Below are 24,919 nucleotides of genomic sequence, written 5' to 3'. Positions count from 1 at the left end.
CAAGGTGCTAGCTGATTTACTAATCCATGTAGTAAACCACACTCACCTCCTTTGCTACTACCAGATCATAGGTAGTGAGTGTAGAGGCCACTTTCCCTCCTGCCATCAAGTGACCACCCCCATTGTAATTAGTCTGTTTCCTGTTGGAGTGCAATAGCTGGAGTGTAATACTCCAGCATCAATGAGTACACTGACAGTTTCTATCTAGTTATATGAAACTAACAGTGGAAGGAAAACAGTACACTGAATATTTGTTGTTATTCCCAGATCAATATAACAATGTGATTTTTAGTTATCCATTTTCAAAATAGCTACCATAGCATTCATTTTTGTCATCTGCTTTGTTTCTTTGTGTTGACTTGTTTTATAAGGTGTGAAAGAATGTCTGCTGCCAATAGTGAATGTGAACAGAAAAGTGATAAGGGTATTATGTGCCTGCAAGGTGAACTCAACTCTGCAGGTTAAAGGGCAAAAGGAATTCAGCAGTGAACTGCAAAGCTGTTGCTACTGCGGCCATATTGCTCGTGTGGGTAATGGTGAACTGATAACATTGTCCCTTTCCATATCTGTTAATTACTTTGTGATTCAGGTATAACTCCCTTGTTTCACCATCAAAGGTATTTTCATAAATGCACTGTAATGTTTTTGTAAAATCTATCAGAAAAGTACAATTATGCAGTATCAGAAATTGTATAAAATGTTTTCTTCTAAAATGTCTTTAACAAAGCTATTTTACAGTGTGATATGTAGCAACAGCTGTTGTAGGAGAGAACAGAAAGTCTGATGGAGATACAGACATTCAACACATCAGTTAGCACGTGATTCTTACTAGAAGAAGCCACTGACATTTTGTGCACATAAACTTTAAAACACATTTCTATGCTAAGGCATTATGAAATACAGTGTTGCTGCCTCTTGGCAGTGTTTCAAACAATGACAAGATTCCCACTAATCCTGTCTTGAGTATACTTGGGAAAATATCTCACATCAAAGTGTTGTATGTAGATGACTGCTTATCTATACTAATATTCTGTGCAATGTTGCCTGATTTTGCATAGCTTTATCGAGCAATGGAACTCGCCAAGTTAGTCGACAGCGCTGATGTGCTGCGTTCTGGACTCGGGTAGGCATGCCGGCCCCGGATCGAATCTGCCCGGCAGATTAATGATGAGGGCAGGCATGCTGGCCAGCCTGGATGTGGTTTTTAGGCAGTTTTCCACATCCCACTAGGTAAATACTGGTCTGGTCCCCACGTCCCACCTTAGTTACACAACTCGCAGACATTTAAAAAAAAATGTTTGCATTATTTCATGGCTTACACTAGACGCAGACAGCTGGTGTACACTAATTTGGCCCCGGCGACAGGAATGGCATCCGGCCACCCTCTGATACTAACATCGCCACATCCATAGTAACAAGGCCGACCCCATGTTGAAGTGGGACAAAGGCCCAAAGCGAATGATTATTGAGCAATGTAAATGACACGTCTTTTGTTAATAATACCCCATCAAGATTTTTCTTTGTACCAGCAGTGTTACTCAGTTTCACTGCACAAGTATTCTTGTTTTTCTATAGACACTTATTGAACATGCAAGCAGAAAAATTTGCATCCAACAGAGTACCAAACATTAATCAAATTTCTTCAGTGGATAAGTTATCAGATGAAACTATAATGCTCATGAACAATGCTCATTAGTAAAATAGACTGTTACAAAACTGCAAAATTGTGGTTTGACTTACTACTGTTTCAAGTTGTAGTACTGATTTATCACATTGATAGTGATGGAGTCTAGCTCCATTCCTCATTTACCACTTGCTAGCAAGCTGAAATAGCTCTCCATTTGAAAATGCTGCTCCTGCTATAACTGTATCTTTCTTCCAACTCTTTACCAGAGCAGAATTATCATTTTGGCATGTATTTCTGCGTATGATTCACCACATAACAAAAACATTTAAATTTATTAATATTTTAACTACTAGAGAGGATTTCTTTCAGTTTCCTTCGTTTGGGAACAAAAACTGGTTCAATAAATGCATTGAATATTTACATAGTTAATTTTTTCAGGAATGTGGGGTTTCATAAATGGAAACAATCCTGTATAGAAAGGCTTTCCATCAGCAGATATTGTATGCATGGCTTTACTACCACACTGTCCTCACTTCTTTACCTCGAGAAAGCAGTGTCGTCAGGTGTGTGGATTGTTATTGCCTGTAATGACACATGCTTTATAGTGTAGTACAAAGGCATGCTATAAATGATTGGCACATAGAACTAGGACAGTTTCCCTGGCAAAGTTCTTTTTTCAGTAATTAGATTTTTCTTCTGCTTGTGACTGCTTTTATGCATGTCATAGAATAGAGTCAGGAAATTACATACATTGCCTGCAGTAAGTTAGATGTTGAAACCGATTTGATGAATGCATTCATAAATTAAATGCACATTCTCACCCATTCTGTATGAGAAAATATAATAATAAGACTTTCCTGAGCTAATTATAACAGCACAGTTTGTTGCCATGAAATACTGTGCTTCTTACAAAATAAAAGAGATGACATTATTTTACAAGTCTATAGCAGTGCATATTTTCAGTTTTTGCTTCACTTTCAAATTTTTCTTCAATAGAAACCATTATTTAGCTGCGCCACACAGCACTCTACTTGGACATGTTGGTGAGTAGTGTAAAAAGGATTATAAATATTTTCCTCAGCAAAACAATAAGTTAGTGTTGCCTAACACTTGAGTACAGCACACATAACACCTTTGTTTGACAGCTTTTAATCTCTCCTAGCCCTTTTTTTTGGGGGGGGGGGGGGGGGGTTGAGGAGGTATAGGACTTCCTTTTTTTAAAAGGATTAACAAAAAAGTTACATGAGGAATAGGAAAAGTGAGGAACTGCTCCAGAGTTCAGTTATGCACTTTTGTCATTGCAGTGATTAATGTGTGAGGAGTGTCATTACCCCTCCACAAGCTTTTGTCTAGGCTTAAATACAATGTATATAAAGTAAACATTCAATAAAAGAAGACATAGTTACACTTTGCGGGCATGCACAGTTCATCACATATTTTCTGTTACACTGTAACATTAGTTTCATTTTCAATACTCACTCATACTGGAAACATCTGTGAGATACACTTTTAAGTAATTATATTACACAGCACATCTACGTGCCCTCCATCCCAACATTCTCCCTCTTTCTGTATCCAAATGCTTGTCTAGCTACAATAGTTCCTAAAAATTGTGTGCTGGTTACTTCTTTAATTGCCTGTCTTTTGAATAATGTTTTCTGGCCATATCAGTTGTTGCAAGGAAGTGTGTATTGAGGAAGGTCTGGCTGATTCTTTTTTTTTTTTTTTCTCGATATAAATTGTTTGCTTTCTTTATTCATTGATTTACTCATGAAAAACAAGCAGAGTAATATCTTTTAGGAATGCCCATAACAATTAATTAATTACCTAGACCACACAGTGCCTCATCTAAAAAATGCGTGACCTTATTGAGTTTGTTTCGGTAGATAACATTTGATCCTGATATTAGTAAAATGCACTACACATCTGAATCATTGCCAGGGCACATCATTACCACTTCATTATAGGGGCTCATGCCATCACATAACTTAACCTTAACATTTTGCCATGCCATTATTTTTCGACTTTTATCTGATTTTTTGAGATTTTGGCTTACTACCTTCAAGCTATGCCTTTTTATGTGTTACTTGTTTCAAACTGCTATCGGTTTGTAAGAATATTTTTATTCTTTTTGTGTGAGTTTTCTTATACCTCTTTTTTCCCAATGTGATGCAAGTTTCATTTTCTGAGTCTGTCTATAGACAGAATTTTTACACTCTGTTGGCCTAAAATTAATACTGACTCACCTTCAGGAGCACAATGGTTCAAACCCGCGTCTGGCCATCCTGATTCAGGTTTTCTGTTGTTTACCAAAATCATTTAAGGCAAATGCCAAGATGGTTCCTTCGAAACGGTACAGCCTTTCTCTTCCTCCATCCTTTCCTAATCCGAGCTTGTGCTCCGTCTCTAATGACATCGTTGTCAATGGGATGTGAAACTCTAGTTGTCCTCCACCTCCCTCAAATTTTTGCAGGTTAAATCGGAACTCCTGTCTCTCTTCCCTCGTAGGATGAACATAGATACTTTTAATCTTTTGACTTGCCTGTTTAAACATCAGTTATTCTTCTGTATTGTATCATATTTGTCTTTTAAACTTTGTATCTCATTGAGTAATTGAGAAAAAAGTTCATAGAGTCAGATTATAGATTTTCATAACAATTATGACACAGCCAGATTTTCTGGCTTGGGCTAGCCTCAGCACAACTGTAATGATGTACCACTTTGCAGTTTACACCTTTTGCAACTTGTTTTCTACAACAGCAGTAATTTAAGTTTAAACACTGAAAACTCTATGTATGAATATCAACAATGTAGGAAAAGATAGATTGCTACTTACTGTAAAGAAGACAGGTTAAGCTGCGACCGTCAACTCTGGCAGCTTGGACCAGCCCTGTCTGCAGGTTAACGTGTCTTCTTTACAGTAAGTAGCAATCTGTCTTTTCCTACATTGTTAGTAATTTAAGTTTATTATTTCTGTCACCTTTTTTATGGAATCACTATATAATGTGGACAATACGCATGCTCTCTCTTCATTATAATTTATCATTGTCACACAAGTTTCTACTTTTTGTAAAATTTCAGTGAAAAATACACTGTTTTTTTGCACTGATGTATTGAAATTAGTACCCACTCCTCACTTATTATCACAAGATTTAACTATATTCACCAGATTATCATGCTGGGTGTTTTCACTTGCCATCTTGTTTTCCAACATTATCTACCAAACCATATGAAAGACATCTCAGCAATCACATGAATCTTAATGTGAAAGTTTTTGGTTATGATACTTTAATGGAGAAATATAATAGCTTGTAACAGAAAAGGTTTCTGTGACTATTTGAAAACACTGACCATTGGAAACAACTGATAATTAAACCATTTCATCATATTAGAAAAAAAGAAAAATCTTATAAAATAAATGTATGCAAAAATAGATGCTCTGAGAAGAAAAATGCATATAAATTTGGAGCAACACGTGTTTCTCTGTTGGACTTAAAGGGCTTTTGCACCAGATGCGTAAGTTCTTTTTTTACATCATTTTCTATAAATTGCAAACCATATATTAACAAGAATGAAGCTTCCACTCTGTTAGTGGAGTGTGTACTGAATGAAACTTCCTGGCAGATTAAAACTGTGTGCCAGACCGAGAGTTGAACTTGGGAGTTTGAGTCTCAGTCCAGCACACAGTTGTAATCTGCCAGGAAGTGCCATACACTAACCAGCTCGCTTTCTCTCCAAACAATGTGTGAGCTTTGAGTCATCATTTAGAAGACGTATGTTAATTATAGTTTAAGAACATTAGGCATCATGTGGCACAAAAATTATAATCTTCTTGATATCATTTTTCCAGCTGAGTTGAAAATTCCATTTCTGCACACAATATTTGTGATAGCTGCTGGCAGCCAGATTCCAGGGAGAGAGCAGCATGCAAAGGACCACTGCTTGAACCACTTGAAAACTATATCAACCATCAGATATTGTGAACAAAAGCTTAAGAACATGCCTAAACATCAGTGTTGTCTTGTCACCCACATAGTCATTGTGGGAGCATATGGAGCCCTGTTACACATCCTTTTAAAGATACACAACACAGACCATGCCTCCTCCACAGGCACCTATTTTGAGGATGGTTGACAGATGCTAAAATTTTCCAGCTTCTCACTAAATTAAATCATGTCATTTATTACCATGCAGGCTAATCTGAGACTTATCCTTTGGGAGAACAGCCTTTCATTAATCTACAGTCTTTTCTACATATTGATGTGCAGACTGCAAACATTCTCTTCTGTGACGAGCACTGAGCAGCACACATGTGACTGGTCACCTTTTAAGTTTCCATCCTCTCTTGTTATATATTTCAATGGATATTATCTGTCATAAATCGAATTAAAGGCAATCTTTGATATATGCTCAGTATCACAGACATACAAAATATGCAAACATAATCAATGTTTCAAGTCACCATGTAGTGGAGATGCTGAGTCACAGATAGGCTTTCCATGTACTGTTACGTTCCACCTTGGATTTTCCATTGTGTGATATAGTCACTGTTTGTTAGACAAGCGACAAGCATTTCTACTGTAACAGTTCCAGTTTACACTTGCGCTCATCATAACTCTTACAGTATTATTTTTATTCTGGTTAGTGTTACAAGAAATTTCTTATCAGAATAATGAAAATTTAGACGAAAGGTACAGTGCAGAGCAATTACTATTTTTTATCATTAATGTGCAATTGTTAACTCAAATCACTTGAGCCACTTTAACTAGCACCCTGTTTATTTGACAATTACTTATCATAACATTTTCATCCATATGATTCATTGATATTATTCCTCTCATCACGTTTCCCCTACTTGATGTACCCTGTATATTAATCTTACATTTATATTAATTTATGGGTGCCAATCTCCCCCCCCCCCCCCCGCCCCCATCTCTCCAGCTCTTAACGAAAGGAAAAAAATACAGGGAATTCAGGTGTTTTTCTTCTGCATTACATAGGTTTTTAACAGGGTCACAACTGGAACTTTTTTGTGGCTATTTATAAGTCAACGCAAGTCTCCAAAAATATTAAAAATACACCCTACCCTCCGGCCGTGTGCAACCCCCCCCCCCCCCCCCCCCCCCCCCCCCCCCCCCCCCCCGCCCTACAAACTAATGTATATGTGTTCTTGTATTCATTAATATCCTAGATGAAACTGTTCCTCAAATTTCAACCCTGCAATGTCCAGTGCTAATTGGACTACTAAAGAACTTGTACGTCATGGATACAATATGCTTAAAACCTCATATGCAATCATTCTATACATATCAATCAATTATATTAACCTATTTGTGACTGTGGCATGGGTGTTCTGAGGTTGAAATCAAGTTGTATATTATATTCTGTGGCAAGTGTAACAGCAAATATTGGTGACTGGAAAATATTGTAGTTGTCATCTAAATATTGAACATGTGATTAGTAATTGCTGTCTTAACATATTAACAACATGGGGACAAACATTTGATCATCTAACCCCTGTCTGTTCATATGTACTTCATGTAGACAAAAACACTTTTTCCATATTTTTCTGAATGTTTAATGAGTTATTAATTCATACATTTTCAGCTGAGATAAATTGGATGCTGTTTTCAATGACAGTAGGAGGAAGAATAAGTGATAGATCTCATATATTACACGTGTAACAGCAAATAGTCTCATGTCATATATGGTCAGAAAGTATATCATAGTCAATGGAGTGCTGACTACAGAGAGAATATGGCTACTCCCTTATGAATCCTTACATTTATGTTATGGATGTCTGGTACTTGTATTGCATATACAAATTAAATTATCAAAAAATAGCTGTCACCATACTGATTGATGCAAACATTGTAACACAATGCACTGTAAAAATATCATTATCAATGAATAATTATTCCCAGGTTTTCTGGTTCTCCATAGAAACTTTTTCAGAAAGAGAAAGATAGTTTGTATATACACTCACCATTGAGAACAACATACTAGGTTCTTTTAGTTAAGAAGTTTTTGAGCCACTCACACACCTGGGAACTTACTCCTATGCATGTACCTTCGTTAGTAATTGGCAGTGTGGCACTGTGCCGAACGCTTCACAGAAATCTAGGAATATAGAATCCACCTGTTGCCCTTTATCCGTGGTTCACAGTAATCATGCCAGGGAAGGGAAGCTAAGGTTCATACGAGTAATACATTCTAAAACCATGATTTGTGGGCAGAAGCTTTTTCCTCTCAAGGAAAATTGTTATATTTGAACTGAAAATATGTTCAAGGATTCTGCAGCAAACTGATGCTAAAGATACTGGTCTGTAATTTTGCTGGTCTGCTCTTTTACCTTTCGTGTATACAGGAGGCACTTGTACTTTTTTCCAGTCGCTGGAGACTTTGTAAAACCAAATTGGGATTCCATCATAATCTGGTGACTTATTTGCTTTCAACTCTTTCAGTTGTTTCTCTACATCAGTGATGTTTACTACTGTCACAGTTTGCAGTAATTGATGGAAAGTAATCAAATAAAACAGAAGTGATTTCTGGCATTTTGCAAGGTAGTGTTAGAGCCCTCAGCTGTTCCTGATCTATATGAATGATTTAAGAGACAATGTGAGCAGCTGTCTTAGGTTGTTTGCAGATGATACTGTCATTTATTATCTAGTGAAGTCATCAGAAGTTCAAAACCAATAGCAAAACAATTTAGAAAAGATATCTGTATGGTGCAAAAATTGGTAATTGACCCTAAATAATGAAAAGTGTGAGGTCATCCATACAAATGCTAAAAGGGATCTGTTAAACTTCGTTTACACAATACATTAATCAAATCTAAAGGCTGTAAATTCAACTAAATACCTAGGAATTAAGTTACAAACACCTTAAATTGGAAAGAACGTGTAGAAAATGTGGGGAAGGTGAACCAAAGACTGCATTTTATTGGCAGAACACACAGAAGATGCAATAGATCTGCTAAAGAAACTGCCTACACTATCCTTGTCCATCATCTTTTTGAGTACTGCTGTGGGTGTGGGATCCTTACCAGATAGTATTAATGGAGTACATCAAGAAATAGAGAAGAGAGTGTTATGGGCATGATACAGGATTTGGAAGGACATCATTAAAAAAAAGGCGTTTCTCTGCGATCTTCTTACGAAATTTCAATCACCACCTTTCTCCTTCAGAGCAAAAATATTTTGTTGATGCAAGCTTACATAGGGAGAAATGATCATCATAATAAAATTAGGGAAATAATAGCTTGCATGGAAAGATAAAGCTGTTAATTTCTTTCTGCGCGCTGTTTGAGAGTGAAATAATAGAGAATTATTATGAAGGTGCTTTGATGAACCCTCTGCCAGGCACTTAAATGTGATTTGCAGAGTATCGCTGTAGATGTATGTGCTCATGTACATATACATGTACACAAACGATGTTATTTTTGCATGATTCTCATATGTGAACAAGTTCTTAAATGCAAAATTTAAAACTTCAAATTTCTTTTTGTTATCTTCTAATGCCACACCAGGTTGGTCAATGTGTGACTGGGTAGGAGGCTTAGACTCACTTAGCAATTTTATGTAGGACCAGAATTTTCTCAGGTTCTTGACAAGATGTATTGGTAAGGTATGACAGTGATAGCTGTTGTAAGCTTTGCACGTTGATCTTTTTACACACACACAAATTTCTGTTAACTATTGCCTGTTGTCAGCCCTTTTTTGAACGGAGGGCGCAACAGCCTTTGCTTCCTTAGCAATTTGTGAACTTTGTTATTAAACCGTGGTGGATCTTTTCCAGCCCACAATTCAAGAGTACTGTTTGCTGATGACAATAAGACTCTAGTCAGTGATGACTCTCTAAGTGTGTTAGGACACAAAGCTGAAGAAACACTGATGCATGTGTACTTGCCCAGGTGGATAGAAAACAACGTATTAACCCTGCATGTAAAAAAGAAAGGAAAAAATAGTTTCCACATGAGCAAAATGTGCAATAGTTACTCACTAAAAGTATAAATGAGTTCATAGTGTGTGTATCAAGAACAAAGTTTCTAGGGATGCATGTTGATTCACAGCTGAAGTGGACTGAATATATCAGGGTCCTTGGAAAATTAATAGCTTCAGCATGCAGAGAACTTTGAATAGTAACTTCACTGCATTGTAGCTCATATGCTAGAACAACATATTTTGCTTACATTCATTGTTGACTTAATTACACCATAAGCTTCTGGGGAACAAATCAATAGAATATACTAACAACTTCCTCTGCTACATATCTGAAATATACTACTTACAGCTTCTGGGGAACAAGTCAATAGAATATACTAACAACTCCATCTACTACATATCTGAAATATACAGCATGTTGCAGAACAATATTTTAAAAATATGTGAAGTAGGCTGAGTCAGGTGAACTATGAGCTGACTACAGGGCTTCCCAGTATTCTCTCCACATCTCATTAATTTTGAAGCTGTCCCTCAAAACTAGTCCTGTTACTAGTAGTGGGGGAGTTCCAGACTTTGGCATCTGCACTGTAACGTTACCCAGGCAACTATGAAGTGGAAGGTGGGGAATGGCAAAAGTTTTGTTGTATTCCTTAACTAATCTTTCCTGTGTACGAATAGGAAGAGGAGCAAGCAGGTAGTTAAAAGGGAGACTGTTTTTTTATACAGCCACTAATTATTCTTATGGTCTCATTCAGTTTGGTGTCAGTCTTCTTCACATGGTGGCTGTTTAAAGAGAATGGAGCACAGTATTTGGCAACTGAGTACACAAGACTAAGTGCTGATGTTATGAGGGTGGTTGTGTTTGCCCCCATGTGGTACCATACAATTTATGGATTATATTGTTCCTGGTTTTGATTTTTTTTTTTTCTGCAGTGTTTTCCAGATTTTTTCAAGATAATATTGGGTCCATTGTTATCCCTAAATGTTTTGGGAAAGGATTATACTGAATTAAGTTGTTGTTGTTGATGTATGCTTGGGGCTCTTGATAAGTTTGTTTATTATTGAGGTGAAAGCATGACACTTTAATTTTGTTCTTGTTTGGAATTAGTCTCCAGTCTTGATGACTGTTACTGGCTTCCTCTATGAAATTATTGCAGTCAGCAAGGACTAGGCTGTCAGCATACATAAATTTTGCAGATGTCATATTTGGTATACTCAAAAGTTAAACAGCACCAAGACAAGTACTTAATTAATTTTTTGTTGGAATAAATATAAATTAATTAAAACAGTGCCTGAGCATTGAGGCAACCCATTATTTAGATGTCAAACAATGGAAAATCCAGGACAGAATGTAACAATATTATGAAAAGGATAGTTGCTACTCACCATATAGCGGAGATGCTGTGTTGCAGATAGGCACAACAAATAGACTGTCAGAAAGTGAGCTTTCGGCCAACAAGGCGTTCGTCGAAAATAGGCAAAACACTCACACTCATGCTCCCGCTCACACAAACACGACTCACACACTCTCAATTTCTGGTTGCTGAGCACAGCAGCCACAGACTGTGGTCGTGTGTGTGTGTGTGTGTGTGTGTGTGTGTGTGTGTGTGTGTGAGAGAGAGAGAGAGAGAGAGAGAGAGAGAGAGAGAGAGAGAGAGAGAGAGATCAATTTTTGATGAAGGCTTTTTGACCTAAAGCTCACTTCCTGACAGTCTTTTTGTAGTGTTTATCTGCGACTCAGCATCTCCACTATATGCTGAGTGACAACTATCCTTTCCATAGTATCATTATTTAGAAGACTAATTTTATTCTTACTGTTTCTTATTATTAATTGATAAAGCCTGTCACAAAGCAAATTATTTAATAAATACATTATCTGGCCACATGCTACTACATTAATAAGGTTGTAAAGAAGACCTTTCCTCCAACCATGTCGTGTACCGCAGTCAAGTCAGTATACACCACTGTGGTTTTCAACCATTTCTGAAACACAGTCTCAATGTGTATTGTTAGGCTGCGTATGTAGTTGAAACAATTGCAGTGGCTTACAATCCAGCGTGTTCGTCTGGAATTTGTTCTTGTATTAATGGTCCTATTCAGTCTAGAATCCTTCTTTCTGGGAGTTTGTAACATGAACTTGGTAGGGCTATAGTGTGGTAGGTTTCAGGTTGGCTCTTTGGTCTGTTCTGTTTCATTGCTAATGTCAGAGCATGAACTGGCAGGTAAGATCTTTCTGGAAATTGTGAGATTTGCAACACATCATCCAGAGTCTTTGGAATGTTGTAGAGAATGGTGTTATGCTTTCAAATCCTTGGTATTTGGCAAGGAGGAGAAAAGGTGGTGATTTACTATCCCATTAACAACACAACTGTTAGAGACAAAACACAAGACAGAATGGGGAAGGAAATTGCAAAACGCATTTTTTGAAGGAACCATTCTGGCATTAACATTAAACAGTTGAGGGAAACCACAGAAAACATTAAAAGAGAGAAGTATTCTGGCCTTTTACAGATTAACTCAGAAAGAGCCATACCTCACAGACAAAATTTCATCATATGGCCCTCTTCATGATAGAAGTGCAGTCTTACAACTTTCTTTTGCAAATATATGGTGCACCTCGGTATCCTACCATACAAATCTTGGAAGTAGAAATGGTTTACAGAACTTGCAAACATTGAGACAACTGGAAGTTTTGAAGGTTTATTGAATATGTTTTTTTTATATTAAGAATTGAGAATCTTAGATCAGGAAATGTAGTTCAGTTTAACTAAAAATTGTGTCTGTAATTCCTTTACACTGAAATGAGTGAATGCCTGAGTGATTCAAAATGACAGTGGCACAGTGACCCAAGTACAGGCAGATTTCACAGTGCCTGAATGATAATGGCGCCTTGTCGGCCACAAAGAAAGAGGATGTACATATAGCCATAATAACATTCCTTTTATTGGATAGCATTCTTCAGAATCAAAGTATGTTTTCAAACTAAGGATTGTACTTTTATGACCAATATTTTTATCTGATGCAACAAACTTTGAAAGAAAATAGTCATACTGCAATTTTTAGTTTCTCATTTTCTACATAATTTATTAATAATGTTCTTTCTTTTGTTTGTTTATGTTTCAGATCATTTTTCCAGAGTGTTTGCGTCCTTGGTTATTGCTTACTTCCTACAACAATTGCTCTTATCATGTGTAGAATAATTCTTCTCATGGAACAAACGACGTTTCTATTTGCTATCAGATTTATAGTGACAGTTGTAGGCTTTGCCTGGGCAACATTTGGTGAGTTTGTAAAACTAATTATTTGATTTAATATGAAGTAAATATTCACTTTTTTTCAGGTAGCTGCAAGTTCGGTTATTCCGTACGGGCATGCCATATACAATAGACTTTTAGGTACTGTCATAGTCGGTGAACAATCTTTGCTTATAGTACAAAATGAAATACTGCAAAGCTTTTCAATGAGATAAATTTTTACTCTGAAAATGATCACTCTAAAAGTATTACCAATCAGTCAGAACCAACATTGACATGTGTGTGTACTAGCATATAGTCTGTTTTGGTTTCATGAATTCATTGATCATGTTGTGTAGACCCTGTCAAGGAGAACCTTGATGGATGTGTAATGAGTCATGGCATACCAAACAATAACAGAAGACACACAAATGAAAGAAACTGAATCCATGTACTTCATTGACTATAAACTACCACTACACCACTTAAAGCTATTCACTATACTGCTTAAAGCTATTCGTGCTTCTGCCAGCTAAATTTAATCAAGAAAATTGGGAAGAATGCTGCTACTTAAAAAGCAACTGCTACCTCCTCCATCATATTAAATAGCTGCTAGCTCAACATTTTGTGGATTATATTAATATTTTTCAAAGAAAATAGTTACCAGATACAGAGTCCTGTTTACTGTACACTTCTATTTATCATGCAGCTTTCCAATGAACACTGCTACTTGCCATGTAGCTAACAGACTATACAAGTTTTGAATCCATATATTTGGATAATTTCAGTTACTTTTGTGTCTTGTATTGTGATAGTGTACAGCACAGTTCAACCGAGACTAAATTTTTTTTCAGAAACAAAAACTGTATAGGGCTAAAAATGTATTGGGAAGTGAGAGTAAGAATTCACAATTCCTTAATAAGGTTTCTGCAACATGTGAAGTTATCTACTGGCCACAACAGTTTTACTTGTTTCTGCTGCTGTAGAAACACTTTATTTACTTTGGATACACTGCCTGGAAGATAATTATGTAAGACAAGAGGGAGTGAAAATGTGAACAATGTGCCAGCTCAAAACTGAGCTGCTTGATCAGTTATCTGTGTGTTGACTCCAACAAATTTGTTATTGACTGGACCTAGGAAACTTTTCACATGATGTTTCTAGTGTAATACCATTGTTGCTTAGCTCTGGTGCTAGCAGGTCATTTTCTCACGTTTGAAATTACATAATATGAACCTTTATGATATTAAGACATAAACTGTTAGCTGTGAATCACTTGTAGGCCAGTTCAGCTGTCATCCGAGCTGTGTTTGGTAGAGAATGTTAGTGTTCTACATGTGAGACAGATCAACATATGATCTTCTCATTGAGCCATTTTTCACTAAATGGTTCATTGAATGCCAACAGATATGTCAATTTCCTAACAGAATGTGTACTGCCACTAGTATCAGTTTGGTGACTATCTGCTTGATAGACAGAATGTTCTACTACCTGACATGCACCACAAGCTCATATCACTGATATGTGATACTGCCACTAACAGTCCGCCAGCAAACATTTTCCCACCCAAAACATTTTTTTCTTTTGTAGGTGTGTGACCTTCATTTCAAATGATGTGGAGGCAACCAACACTGGGGAAAATTAACTGATGATCAGTTACAAAGTGTTTTAGAAGAGAGTGATTATAAATTTAGTGACAACAAGACAGAGGCATAAAGTTGGTATCCTGAGAATGTGAATGCTCAGCTGAATTTTAGGGTAGCAAAACAGAAGCAGAAATGCTGAGTTCCTTCAGGTATTCCTTTCCAAACCTAAGCATAGGAGTACTGCCTCAGTTTCATTCTCAGACTATTAGAAAAATTAGTGCTGTATAAGTGTTAGATGCAGCACCCGAAATTGCTAAAATTGAACAAAGCTCCAGGGCCTGATAGACTCTCTGTTAGATTCCACACACAACTTGGATATTAATCATAATGTTCTGTAGATCACTTGAACCAAAAACTGTGCCAAGTAGGATGAAAGCAAAGGTCACACTTATCTGCAAGAACAGTAGCAACACTGATCCACAAAAGTGCTGTCCCATTCATTGATATCCATCTGGTGTAGAATCCGGTAAAACTTTCTGAGCTCAAATGTAATGAGGTATCTCAAACAAATGGCCTCCTCCATACCAACCAGAAAGGACTCTGAAAACAGTCATGAGAAACCCAATGCGTACTTTTCTCACATGAAAGCCATGGATCAAGGCAATCGTGCAGATGCAGCTCATCTTGACCCAGTACCACACCAGTGCTTATTAATTAAAGTGATAGTATAGGGCACCAAACGAAATTTGTTGCTGGATTGAGTATCTCTTGCTAGAGAGAACACAGTGTGTGGAGAGTCATACACAGACATAGACGTAACATGGCATGGGACCCGGGAAATTGTGTTGGAACCCTGTTCATGTCATATATTAATTACCTAGCAGACATTATTAACAGTAACCTCAGATTTTTGCAGTAATCTATAACAAAGTACTCTCTGAAAATAGGTGCAGAAATATCCAGTGATACCTTGATAAGATTTTTAAGTGGGTTAGAAATTAACAACTTGCTGTATTCATTCCTACATTTAAAACTGAGCACTTAAGGAAATGCAGAAAAGTAGTATTCTATGAATACAATAAAATGAGTCTCAGTTGGAGCAGCCAACTCATAGAAATATATGTTTGCAACAGTGGGGATATAAAATGGATTGATGACAGGTTCGATTGTAGGTAGTAGATGGCGGACTTTGATTGATTGTCAGTTTAGTTATTTGCATTTTCCTGGATTGTAAGTGCAGCCAGTCACCAAAATGTAGAATGAGTCATTTTTACAATTAATACATTTCCTGAGTGGAAAACTGGCAGGATGCTGATGATTTACACGATTTCAGTTGCTCATTTTTGGCATACAGTGTTTTATACTTAACTATAGTCAGTCTCTCTCTTTGTGCCATGGTAAGGCCGAGTACTGGATTGAGTAATTCATGTCTCCTTCTAGTACTGTTTTTCCAGACTGTGGTTGTTTGCTGACAGCTAACTTCATAAGGAAGTAAATGTACAAGACATGCTGAAAAATAATGCCTTCAAATTTTTTATGTGAACATTCTTAAAGCTTTTTAAATGAAACAAATTTTATTAACATTCTACATCTTTATTCTTCACATCTACATATTTATTTCCCAACATAGTCACCCTAGCGATGAACACACTTCTCGCAATGAGACCAGTTTGTTGATACTACCACTGTAGAATGATTGCCTTTGTTGATGGAACCATAACCTCACCTCAGTTTGCACTGCTTCATATTATCAGAGTGAAGTCCTTGAAGGTGTTCTTTTAAGTCAGAAACAGATGAAAATCAGATGGGGCCAAGTCAGGACTGTATGGAGAATGACGGATAACAGTCAACCCATTGCATTGGATTGTTGTAGGTGTCACAGTGCTTGTGTGTGGTCTTGTCATCATATGCTGAAGGAGAGGGTGCTCCATGTGTGGACAAACTTTCAAATTCAAAACTTGATTAAAGCATACTATTTCTCACACACACACACACATATATAGTTACCGCCATATTACACGCTACAATTCGAAGCTCTCTTGTGGTACAGGGCTGCAAGTATGTAAACATGAAAAATAAAGATGTAGTATGTTAATAATGTTTGTTTTATTTAAAAACCTTTAAAGAATTTTCACATAAAATATTTGGAGGCATTACTTTTTAGCAAGTCTTCGTGCATTCCAATTGCTGCATCTATGCATGTAATATATACTGTCAAAATATCTGTTTGTGGCCATATAATTACTCACTGTACAAAAGCACTGTCCTTTTATATGTGCCAGTCAGTGGAGTGACATAAACTCCCTTCATTATTAGCAAGCCACTTGTTTCACCTGAAGCTCTGCCTCCCTGCACTTAAATAGTGACTACAACCCCCCCCCCCCCCCCAAAAAAAATATATTCATTAGTTACTGCTAGCATCTTTTGTGTATATTGGATAATGATTCAGTGCACTATGAACATGACAGAAAGTCCTCTCTTTAACACTATATTGAGCCAAGTGAAATGTAAGCTGAACTTAGGTGACCAAACATTAGCATGCTTCTTATCTGTGCAACCCAGAAAATACTGGTATATTTTTGTATCATAAAAATTGTTGTACTCTTAATTTAAAACAGAGCAATAACACTGGTAAAGATTGGAAGTTATTTGTGGTGTATGTGGTTACATATTACTGAGATACCATTTTTGTGCAGACTATTATCAGTATTATCCTAACAGTTCCATTGTTCCTATTTTTGTATGATCTAGTATTCATAGTGAGTGCTCATGTCAAAAGGAAATTGTTAGCAAACTTTAGAATTAGGCACATTTATTTATTGTGCAAAGAATACATGTAGTGTAGAAGTTGGGAGAAAGTATGTTTAGGATGAATCAAATGTGCAATGGTGGATTGCATTGGAGATTCACTTGCAAACTGCTGTTTCATCAAGGAACTCCTACAGAGAGCCAAAAGCTTGAAATATCCTAAATTTCAATCCAGTTCTTTCCCCCATACAAGGTAAAAGGAAACATGAGATACCTATCTCTTGACCTAAAATCCAGTTAAAGGTTTTGGAAATTGCAAGGTCCTTAAACATAGCACAAAGAGAATTCTGTGGGAGTGCTGGTTGAGGTCACACATTTATATATAGAAGTTGCCTCTCTATATGGTACAGTACTTCACTGGCACAAAGACTGCAAGAAGATTTTACTAAGACTCTTGTCACTCTCCACGGGCACATAATCCAAATACAGCTACAACGAATCGACAATGCCACTGAGATACCCATCTTTTGTGACATGCCACACAATGTGACAATCGGCTATACCAGGGGAGGGGGGGGGGGGGGGGGGGCAACAAGTATTTCATTAAAAACAGCTGACAACTGGCATCTATTGCAGAGGGAGAAAAGCTCACCTCTTTTGTTCTCCTGAAGTGTAAAACTTTGCCAATGGAAGATTTCCCTTAAGGATTAAATGGTTCATTGCCTAGAAAAAGGCTGGACTGGACTGGCTAGCCACTGTATAGAATTGCAGACCTGGTGTGTTGCTCAGTGAAGGGCTATTTTAGTGTTGAATGCCAGTAAAGATCACATCATACCTGAAATAAAGAACAACGTTGATGCATTGAAGACAGACAAGTATAAGGGAACATGCACTCAGTCCATCTGCCAAGATTAAAGTGTTACCAGTAGAGTGATTCTTTCTTCATGGCATACAATGCCACCACATTCTACCATCAAAGAGTTCAAGACGTACTGCATGTCCAGTGCTCTCGATGGTAGCAAGGACAATGTACTTGGGGAGAAGAGTAACAAAAATCCTGAAAGTGATGGAACAAGTAACAGTAGTGAAGATAACAGTGGTATCAGTGAAGACATATTAGAATGCTGGTATTTGTGAATTTATCTATGTTCCACCAACTAAACTAAGACTCCCCACTTTGTGAACAGTCTTTGTAAATTGGTAATTTGACATAATTTTTTCCATTGAGTCTATCCCCCTCCCCGCTAAAAAGAAAGAAAGGAAAAAAAAGTGAGGCCAATACAGTAATTAAGATTTGTAACTCAAGCTGTTTTGCTATCATGTTTTTGAAGTGTTTTAGATTCAACAATTGTTTAACATCACAGCATTTCCAAGTTTCAATATTTTCTGCTTTCTAGTGTAAAATAACCATTTCAGATAACTGATTTTAAATTTTGTATGATCACTGCAAAGACATTTTGTACCAAAACATGGAACAATGGCGGCTGGGCTAAAGAAATTAAAATGTCAATTTCTTTTTTGTTTACAAAATTTGACATTGCGAAGGAAGTTATTGACAAATGGCAATGAAATTACTCTAAAGTTGGTAATAACATAATTCCAGAAGCAAATTGCTGTATATCAGCAGCAGTACACCACATGGGAGAGCGAATGAAATGCAAAGCACATGAGGGAATGGCAGGTGGAATTAAGATTTGCGAGGAGGAGGAGAGAGAATTACCGGAGGTGAAAGGTATTTGTTGTGGCCAAGGTAAGGAAATGCACCAAAAAGAGAAAAAATATCCACAGATAAAGGAAACAGATATAATATGAAGAAGAAAAATGATGTTTGTGTTAATTGAAATCACTTAAAAGCTCTTTCAAATTTTTCTCAGCCCTAATTCTGCTTGTGTTACATATGTGCAGATGTGTTCATTTTAACCCCTTAACTTAAAACCTCGAGATATCTCGTTTTTATTATTTTGACAGAAACTTAAAATCCTGAGTATACTCTGGCAACTTAATGAAAGGCCTTCGAAAAATAAAACCCTGTTCATGTCCATTTCATCACTGGTAGTTAAGTGTTCAGCCACTAGAGAGCATCTAGTACTACTTTTGTAATCTAGATGTTGTGTTTTGGTTGAGGTGATTGCCACTAGGTATTGTCTTTACTGTGTGCAGCTGTGGGTACTTGACAACAAAATGTGCACTGTCAGCTCCATCTTGTATTGTTGTTTAGCAGTGCTTTCAAAACAAAGGATGGCTATAATGATCCTGAGTTTGGCATTGACTTAGTGGTGCAGAAAGTGAAGAAGTATGTGATGTTACTTCATTAGAGGCTGAAAGAGAGAGCATTTCATCAGTTTAATGACAAGTGCTTGCTGGTGGTATGAGATATATACATCCACTGTGCCCCAACCAGCACCCCCAAGATTAATGTTCACAGGAAACCATATGTAAATACATGACTAGACTTCATAGTTACACTAGAAATGAAGTCATTTTTTAAAGTTTCAGGATAATTTGATGAAGTCTAGTGCATGAGCATACCCAGCATTTTATTATTGCCAATCTTCAACATTATGTAATTTCATTCACAATAGGGTGGTTTTGATCAATAACAAAATATTTGGAACATAATTTGGAAAAAAAGGTTAAGGGGATGATTGGCAATTCGTTTCTTTAGCACATTATTGAACGTTCCATTTATTTATTTCCTTTTGTCTCACCTGAACCCCAAACTTAAATGTCTCAGATTCTGATTGTGAATGGTTGATGTATTCCCCCTCTCTGTTTCATCTGAAAGCTTCCTTATAATTCTTATTTCAAAGACTCAATAATATTTGTTGTTTTTATATTTATTTCTTAAACTTTATTTAGTACATAATGTTTGTGTGGCATTTAGTGATAACTTGGAGACCAAAAACGTCTTAATACTGATTTGCCTTTCTTTTTGTCAGCTTCCATGGTTTTCCTTGGTGACAGTCAGCCACCGGGAAGGAAGGCTCTTGCAGTGTATCCAATGTTCTTGTTCTATTTCATTATATCATGGCTTGTGATTTCCCATACGACAACATAAATGTTATTTATAGATACAATTGATCATGTGATGAAGGTGCAAACATTCCAGATTGATTTGTATATTTTGTACAGTAACTGAGAAAACTGATTAAATATGCCAGACTTTTAGGCATTCAACTTGTCAATTTATTCTTCTTGTAAAAATCAATCAGTTGTCAGTTTATTTCTGTGCTACTTGCCAAAATGATTTACCTGCAGCGAAATAGTTGCTAGTTACTCAAAAATGAATAATGTGGCAATTCAAGCAAGATCTAGTCTTTGTCTAGTGAAATTTTATGCCTTTTTTGTACCTTTTAACTATAAATATTTTCCAGCTCAGTATAAGTGTGTAGTGAAACCTTGACTTCATTACATAAGGGACTGGCCAGATATACGAGGGTTGTCCAGAAATTAAGTTCTGATCAGTCGCTAAATGGAAACCACAGTGAAAATCAGAAACATTTTATTTGCAAGAGTTAGCTACACTTACCAGGTACTTTTCTACATAGTCGCCGCTCCGACTTGGAAATTTGGTATAATGCTCCAACAGATGTCTAACACCATTGTTATAGAAAGCAGCCACCTGTGCTTTCCAATAAATCTCTACGCTGGTCTATAGTGCGTAGCCTGTGCCCAAGTGTTGTCTTTGTATTCAACGTTTCATGTGAACAGAGATGATACTCAGGACAAGCCAACGAGGGCTGTGTTGTGGGTGATCGAACACTTCCCATTGAAAAGGTGCAGGAGCGTCTTCATTGCCCCTGCAGAGTATGGCTGAGAATTGCGATGAAGAAGTACGTGCGTGGCAGTTGTGTTAGGTGGGCTGCATTCATTAAGGCGAAGCCTCATCATTGTTCTAGGCACCTTTACTCGCTAACAGTGCACTCACAACTGGAAAGAGTGTCTTCATGCGATCGACAGTCATACTAGAGCCACAACCCAACACATCTGTGCAAAGCTTCATCGGGTTTTCACTGTGGTGTCCATTTCGACCGATCGACAACCCTCATATTATAACAGACGAAAGAAAAATGCTTGTTAATAGTTAACTCAAGTGCAGGCCAGGAGACATGAGTGGTGGTAGCCACCTTATTCATGTTGGTACAGCAATCCTGTGTGACACAAGAAAACATACATAGGTATCAAGGTTTCACTATATTACCTCTCATTGTCATATTATATAATTAATGCTGAATATGTTAGTGCCATAAGGAACAAAATGGTAGTTTTAAGTTGATGCTTAATAAATTATTCCCATGTGGACTCAGGATGTAAAAGTGATGCAGTATTTGAGGATACTTCTTGCTGTACATGTATGATAGTAATTTTAGTAACTGTTAACAATTACACTGTCTTTTAATATTTCATTTACATTTAAAAAATCACACACGACTACTGCATGTATATACATTCACATTTCACTTTTATTTCATAAATAAACTGATCACAAACATATTCAATTATGCAAATTTTTTACTGCTTCCTGAGCCCTTTCCAATGAAGATAAAAGATTCTTCAGTTCATTTCTGTCCATTTCAACATTCACAGTACTACTGCTCATTTCATCTTGTGATTTACCTTGAGAAAGGTGGAAATCCATTTGCAGCAGGGGTTCTCTTAAGGATGACATCTTGCTGCTGCCCATGACCCACTGGAAAAAGAAAGTATTCAGTATTACCAACGACATTCTCCAACTACTGCAAATTATTACTTGTATTTAATAAATACATTGCAAAACAAACAATCAGTAGTAAGTGAATTTTGATACTGAAATTAAAAATGAATAAGATATTTACTTTTCTCTTTTTACACAAATTAAAAATTTAATTAATTTACTTGCTGCAAGTCACACAGAAATAGTCCAATCAACATTATGGTTAGAGATGTCCCTGCTCCTCCAATATCCCATAATTAAAGAAGTCTACATTGTTCTATTAACAAACAAGACATAGTTAATAAATCAGGAATACTTAAGATTGGTGACAATAAATCAATGTTGAAACCTCTGTCATCAGAAGTTAGTACCAGGAACAGTTACTTCTGAATGCATGGTGCAGTATCATCAGTGCTGACTTTTTACATAACTTTGCAAGTGATTGACACATTTATGGTTCCCGACGTGTAGTTATCTATCTATTTATATAGTACGGACGTTCTTCTTAATGTAAATAATTTAGGAATAAACTAGACTACTCACCAAAACACACACACATTCAACTGTATGTCCAGCTGACACCATGAAGCGACACAAGCACATATGTGTGTATTCTAGCTCAAGAATGGATTTATTTCTTAAATCCAGGAAGTTTTTCTTCTCCTTTGTGTGTGCCGGTCGACAAATGAACACTTCCACTACTCAATATGTGACCTCTTTACTCCTAAATTATCTATCTCTCTGTCTATCTTGGAATAAGAGTGCTCTCTCACTGATATCTCTCCAGCCCTTTTCCTTCACCCCTCTTCCTTCCACTTCGACTTTTCTGCCTGAAGGAACCACTGGCTCTGAAAGCTTGCCTGATTATAACCTCCTTTTATGAGTATGTTCTGCTGCCACTTGTGAGCAGATTATTTGGTCATTATTATATGGGCTATTTAAAACTGAAATTCAAAGTTTCCTGTTCAGAATGTTTATGACTGTTATAGATCTGTTTCTTCTAATGAGTCTCCTGACTTCTTTTTGTATAGAAGAACTAAAAAATTCTTCTGTGTTTCAACAACTATTTGTCTTCTCAGTTCAAAATTGTCAGAGAGTCTGCTGCTGAACGTATACAATACCACCCCAATCCTCCCAATTGCAAGGTGACATTTGTCAACCCACCACTGACTAGAAATTTAGGAGTGTACCAGCAGCACATTACGTGATTCCTGTGATAAGATCTACCATATTCTGGATGCTCTCTTAGATTACAAGCCATGTCAACTGGCTACAGAATCCATTTTGTGTATCTCATTTGGTGGTTGTCCATTCTGTTGTGGATACGACGTGGGAAGAGATCACTGGAATGTGAACTAGTACCAACTGCCCAATAAACAAAAATTTTCAGATCTTCATTGCGTTACTGATCTATTTTTTTATGTTGTATCTGCCATAGTAGAGATCACTGACAATTCCAGGCAGGAGTTCAGTGCCTCTTGGATTTCCTTTTCAAAAGCCATATTTACAAATTTTTACTCACTACTGGATGTGAGTGCACTGTTGTTCTTCAGTTCAAGGACTGAAATGCTAGTCTATTCTGTGGAAGGTTCTTCATCTCTATTCAAATTCTGCATACTGTATTCAACCCTTGGTCTCCGTCTGCAATCCTCCCCTCCTTCCTTCCCTTGCCAAATTGACAATTACTTGATGCCTCACGAAGTGTCCTGTCAAGTGACCCCTTATTGAAGACACATTGTGCCACAAAGTTCATCTTTTCTGAATTCAGTTCTGTTCAATCTCATTTGTTATTTGATCAAACCATCTAATTTTCAACATTCTTCTATAGCATCATATTTCAAAAGCTTCTTATCTGCATTGCCTGTCATGCATGTGTCATTGCCACACAAGGCTACATTCCAAATACCTCCAGTAAAAACTTCCTAACATTTAAAATTAACAAACTCCTCTATTTCAGAAAAGCTTTTCTTGATACTGCCATTTACATTTTGCATCATCAGATAATTTGCTACTCAAATTCAGTTGCTTCTCTTTTCTTCAAAGGTCTTGTTAATCTTCCTGTACTCGGCATGCTATCTTTCCCCTAGTTAAGTGTGCTTCTACAGCCTCATATTTGTCATCTAGCCATTCGTGCTTAACCATTTTGCATTTTCTGCCAACCTCATTTTTTAGATATATATGAAGATGGTATCTGTTCTTTCGGACATGTCCAGAAGAACAGATACCATCTTCATATGTTGTTGTTGTTGTTGTTGTTGTGGTCTTCAGTCCTGAGACTGGTTTGATGCAGTTCTCCATGCTACTCTATCCTGTGCAAGCTTCTTCATCTCCCAGTACGTACTGCAGCCTACATCCTTCTGAATCTGCTTAGTGTATTCGTCTCTTGGTCTCCCTCTACGACTTCTACCCTCCGCGCTGCCCTCCAGTACTAAATTGGTGATCCCTTGATGCCTCAGAACATGTCCTAACAACCGATCCCTTCTTCTAGTCAAGTTGAGCCACAAACTCCTCTTCCCCCAATCCTATTCAGTACCTCCTCCAATCTTCAGCATTCTTCTGTAGCACCACATTTCGAAAGCTTCTATTCTCTTCTTGTCCAAACTATTTATCGTCCACATTTCACTTCCATACATGGCTACACTCCATACAAATACTTTCAGAAACGACTTCCTGACATTTAAATCTATACTCTATGTTAACAAATTTATCTTCTTTGGAAACGCTTTCCTTGCCATTGCCAATCTACATTTTATATCCACTCTACTTTGACCATCATCAGTTATTTTGCTCCCCAAATAGCAAAACTCATTTATTAATTTAAGCGTCATTTCCTAACATAATTCCCTTAGCATCACCTGATTTAATTCGACTATATTCCATTATCCTCGTTTTGCTTTTGTTGATGTTCATCTTATATCCTCCTCTCAACACACTGCCCATTCCGTTCAGCTGCTATTCCAGGTCCTTTGCTGTCTCTGACAGAATTACAATGTCATTGGCGAACCTCAAAGTTTTTATTTCTTCTCCATAGATTTTAATTCCTACTCCGAACTTTTCTTTTGTTTCCTTTACTGCTTGCTCAATATACA

General features: G+C 37.0%; 2 protein-coding genes across 3 annotated transcripts in view; one reads left to right on the top strand and one right to left on the bottom strand.

Moving 5' to 3' along the window:
- LOC126416721 (protein YIPF6) overlaps positions 1-20,314 on the top strand; it is an 80,123-nt gene extending 59,809 nt beyond the window's left edge. The window contains exons 6-8 of one of the 2 annotated variants that reach the window (XR_007575507.1): positions 2,066-2,190; positions 12,694-12,851; positions 20,077-20,314. Coding sequence is in view for 1 of the 2 variants with exons in the window: in XM_050084535.1 (XP_049940492.1) it covers positions 12,694-12,851; positions 20,077-20,195 (277 nt within the window). In the remaining variant the exon portion in view is untranslated. The remainder of the gene's footprint in view (positions 1-2,065; positions 2,191-12,693; positions 12,852-20,076) is intronic. The other variant, XM_050084535.1, reaches the window with a different exon arrangement.
- Positions 20,315-21,582: 1,268 nt separating this feature from the next.
- Positions 21,583-24,919, bottom strand: part of LOC126416722 (COMM domain-containing protein 8-like) — a 63,400-nt gene continuing 60,063 nt past the window's right edge. The window contains exon 4 of the mRNA XM_050084536.1: positions 21,583-21,827. Coding sequence (XP_049940493.1) covers positions 21,633-21,827 — 195 coding nt within the window. The 3' untranslated portion in view covers positions 21,583-21,632. The remainder of the gene's footprint in view (positions 21,828-24,919) is intronic.

Source organism: Schistocerca serialis, chromosome 8 (assembly GCF_023864345.2).
Source record: "Schistocerca serialis cubense isolate TAMUIC-IGC-003099 chromosome 8, iqSchSeri2.2, whole genome shotgun sequence".
In the NCBI taxonomy this organism is placed as follows: domain Eukaryota; kingdom Metazoa; phylum Arthropoda; class Insecta; order Orthoptera; family Acrididae; genus Schistocerca; species Schistocerca serialis.
This window is presented reverse-complemented; position numbering and strand designations above follow the sequence as displayed.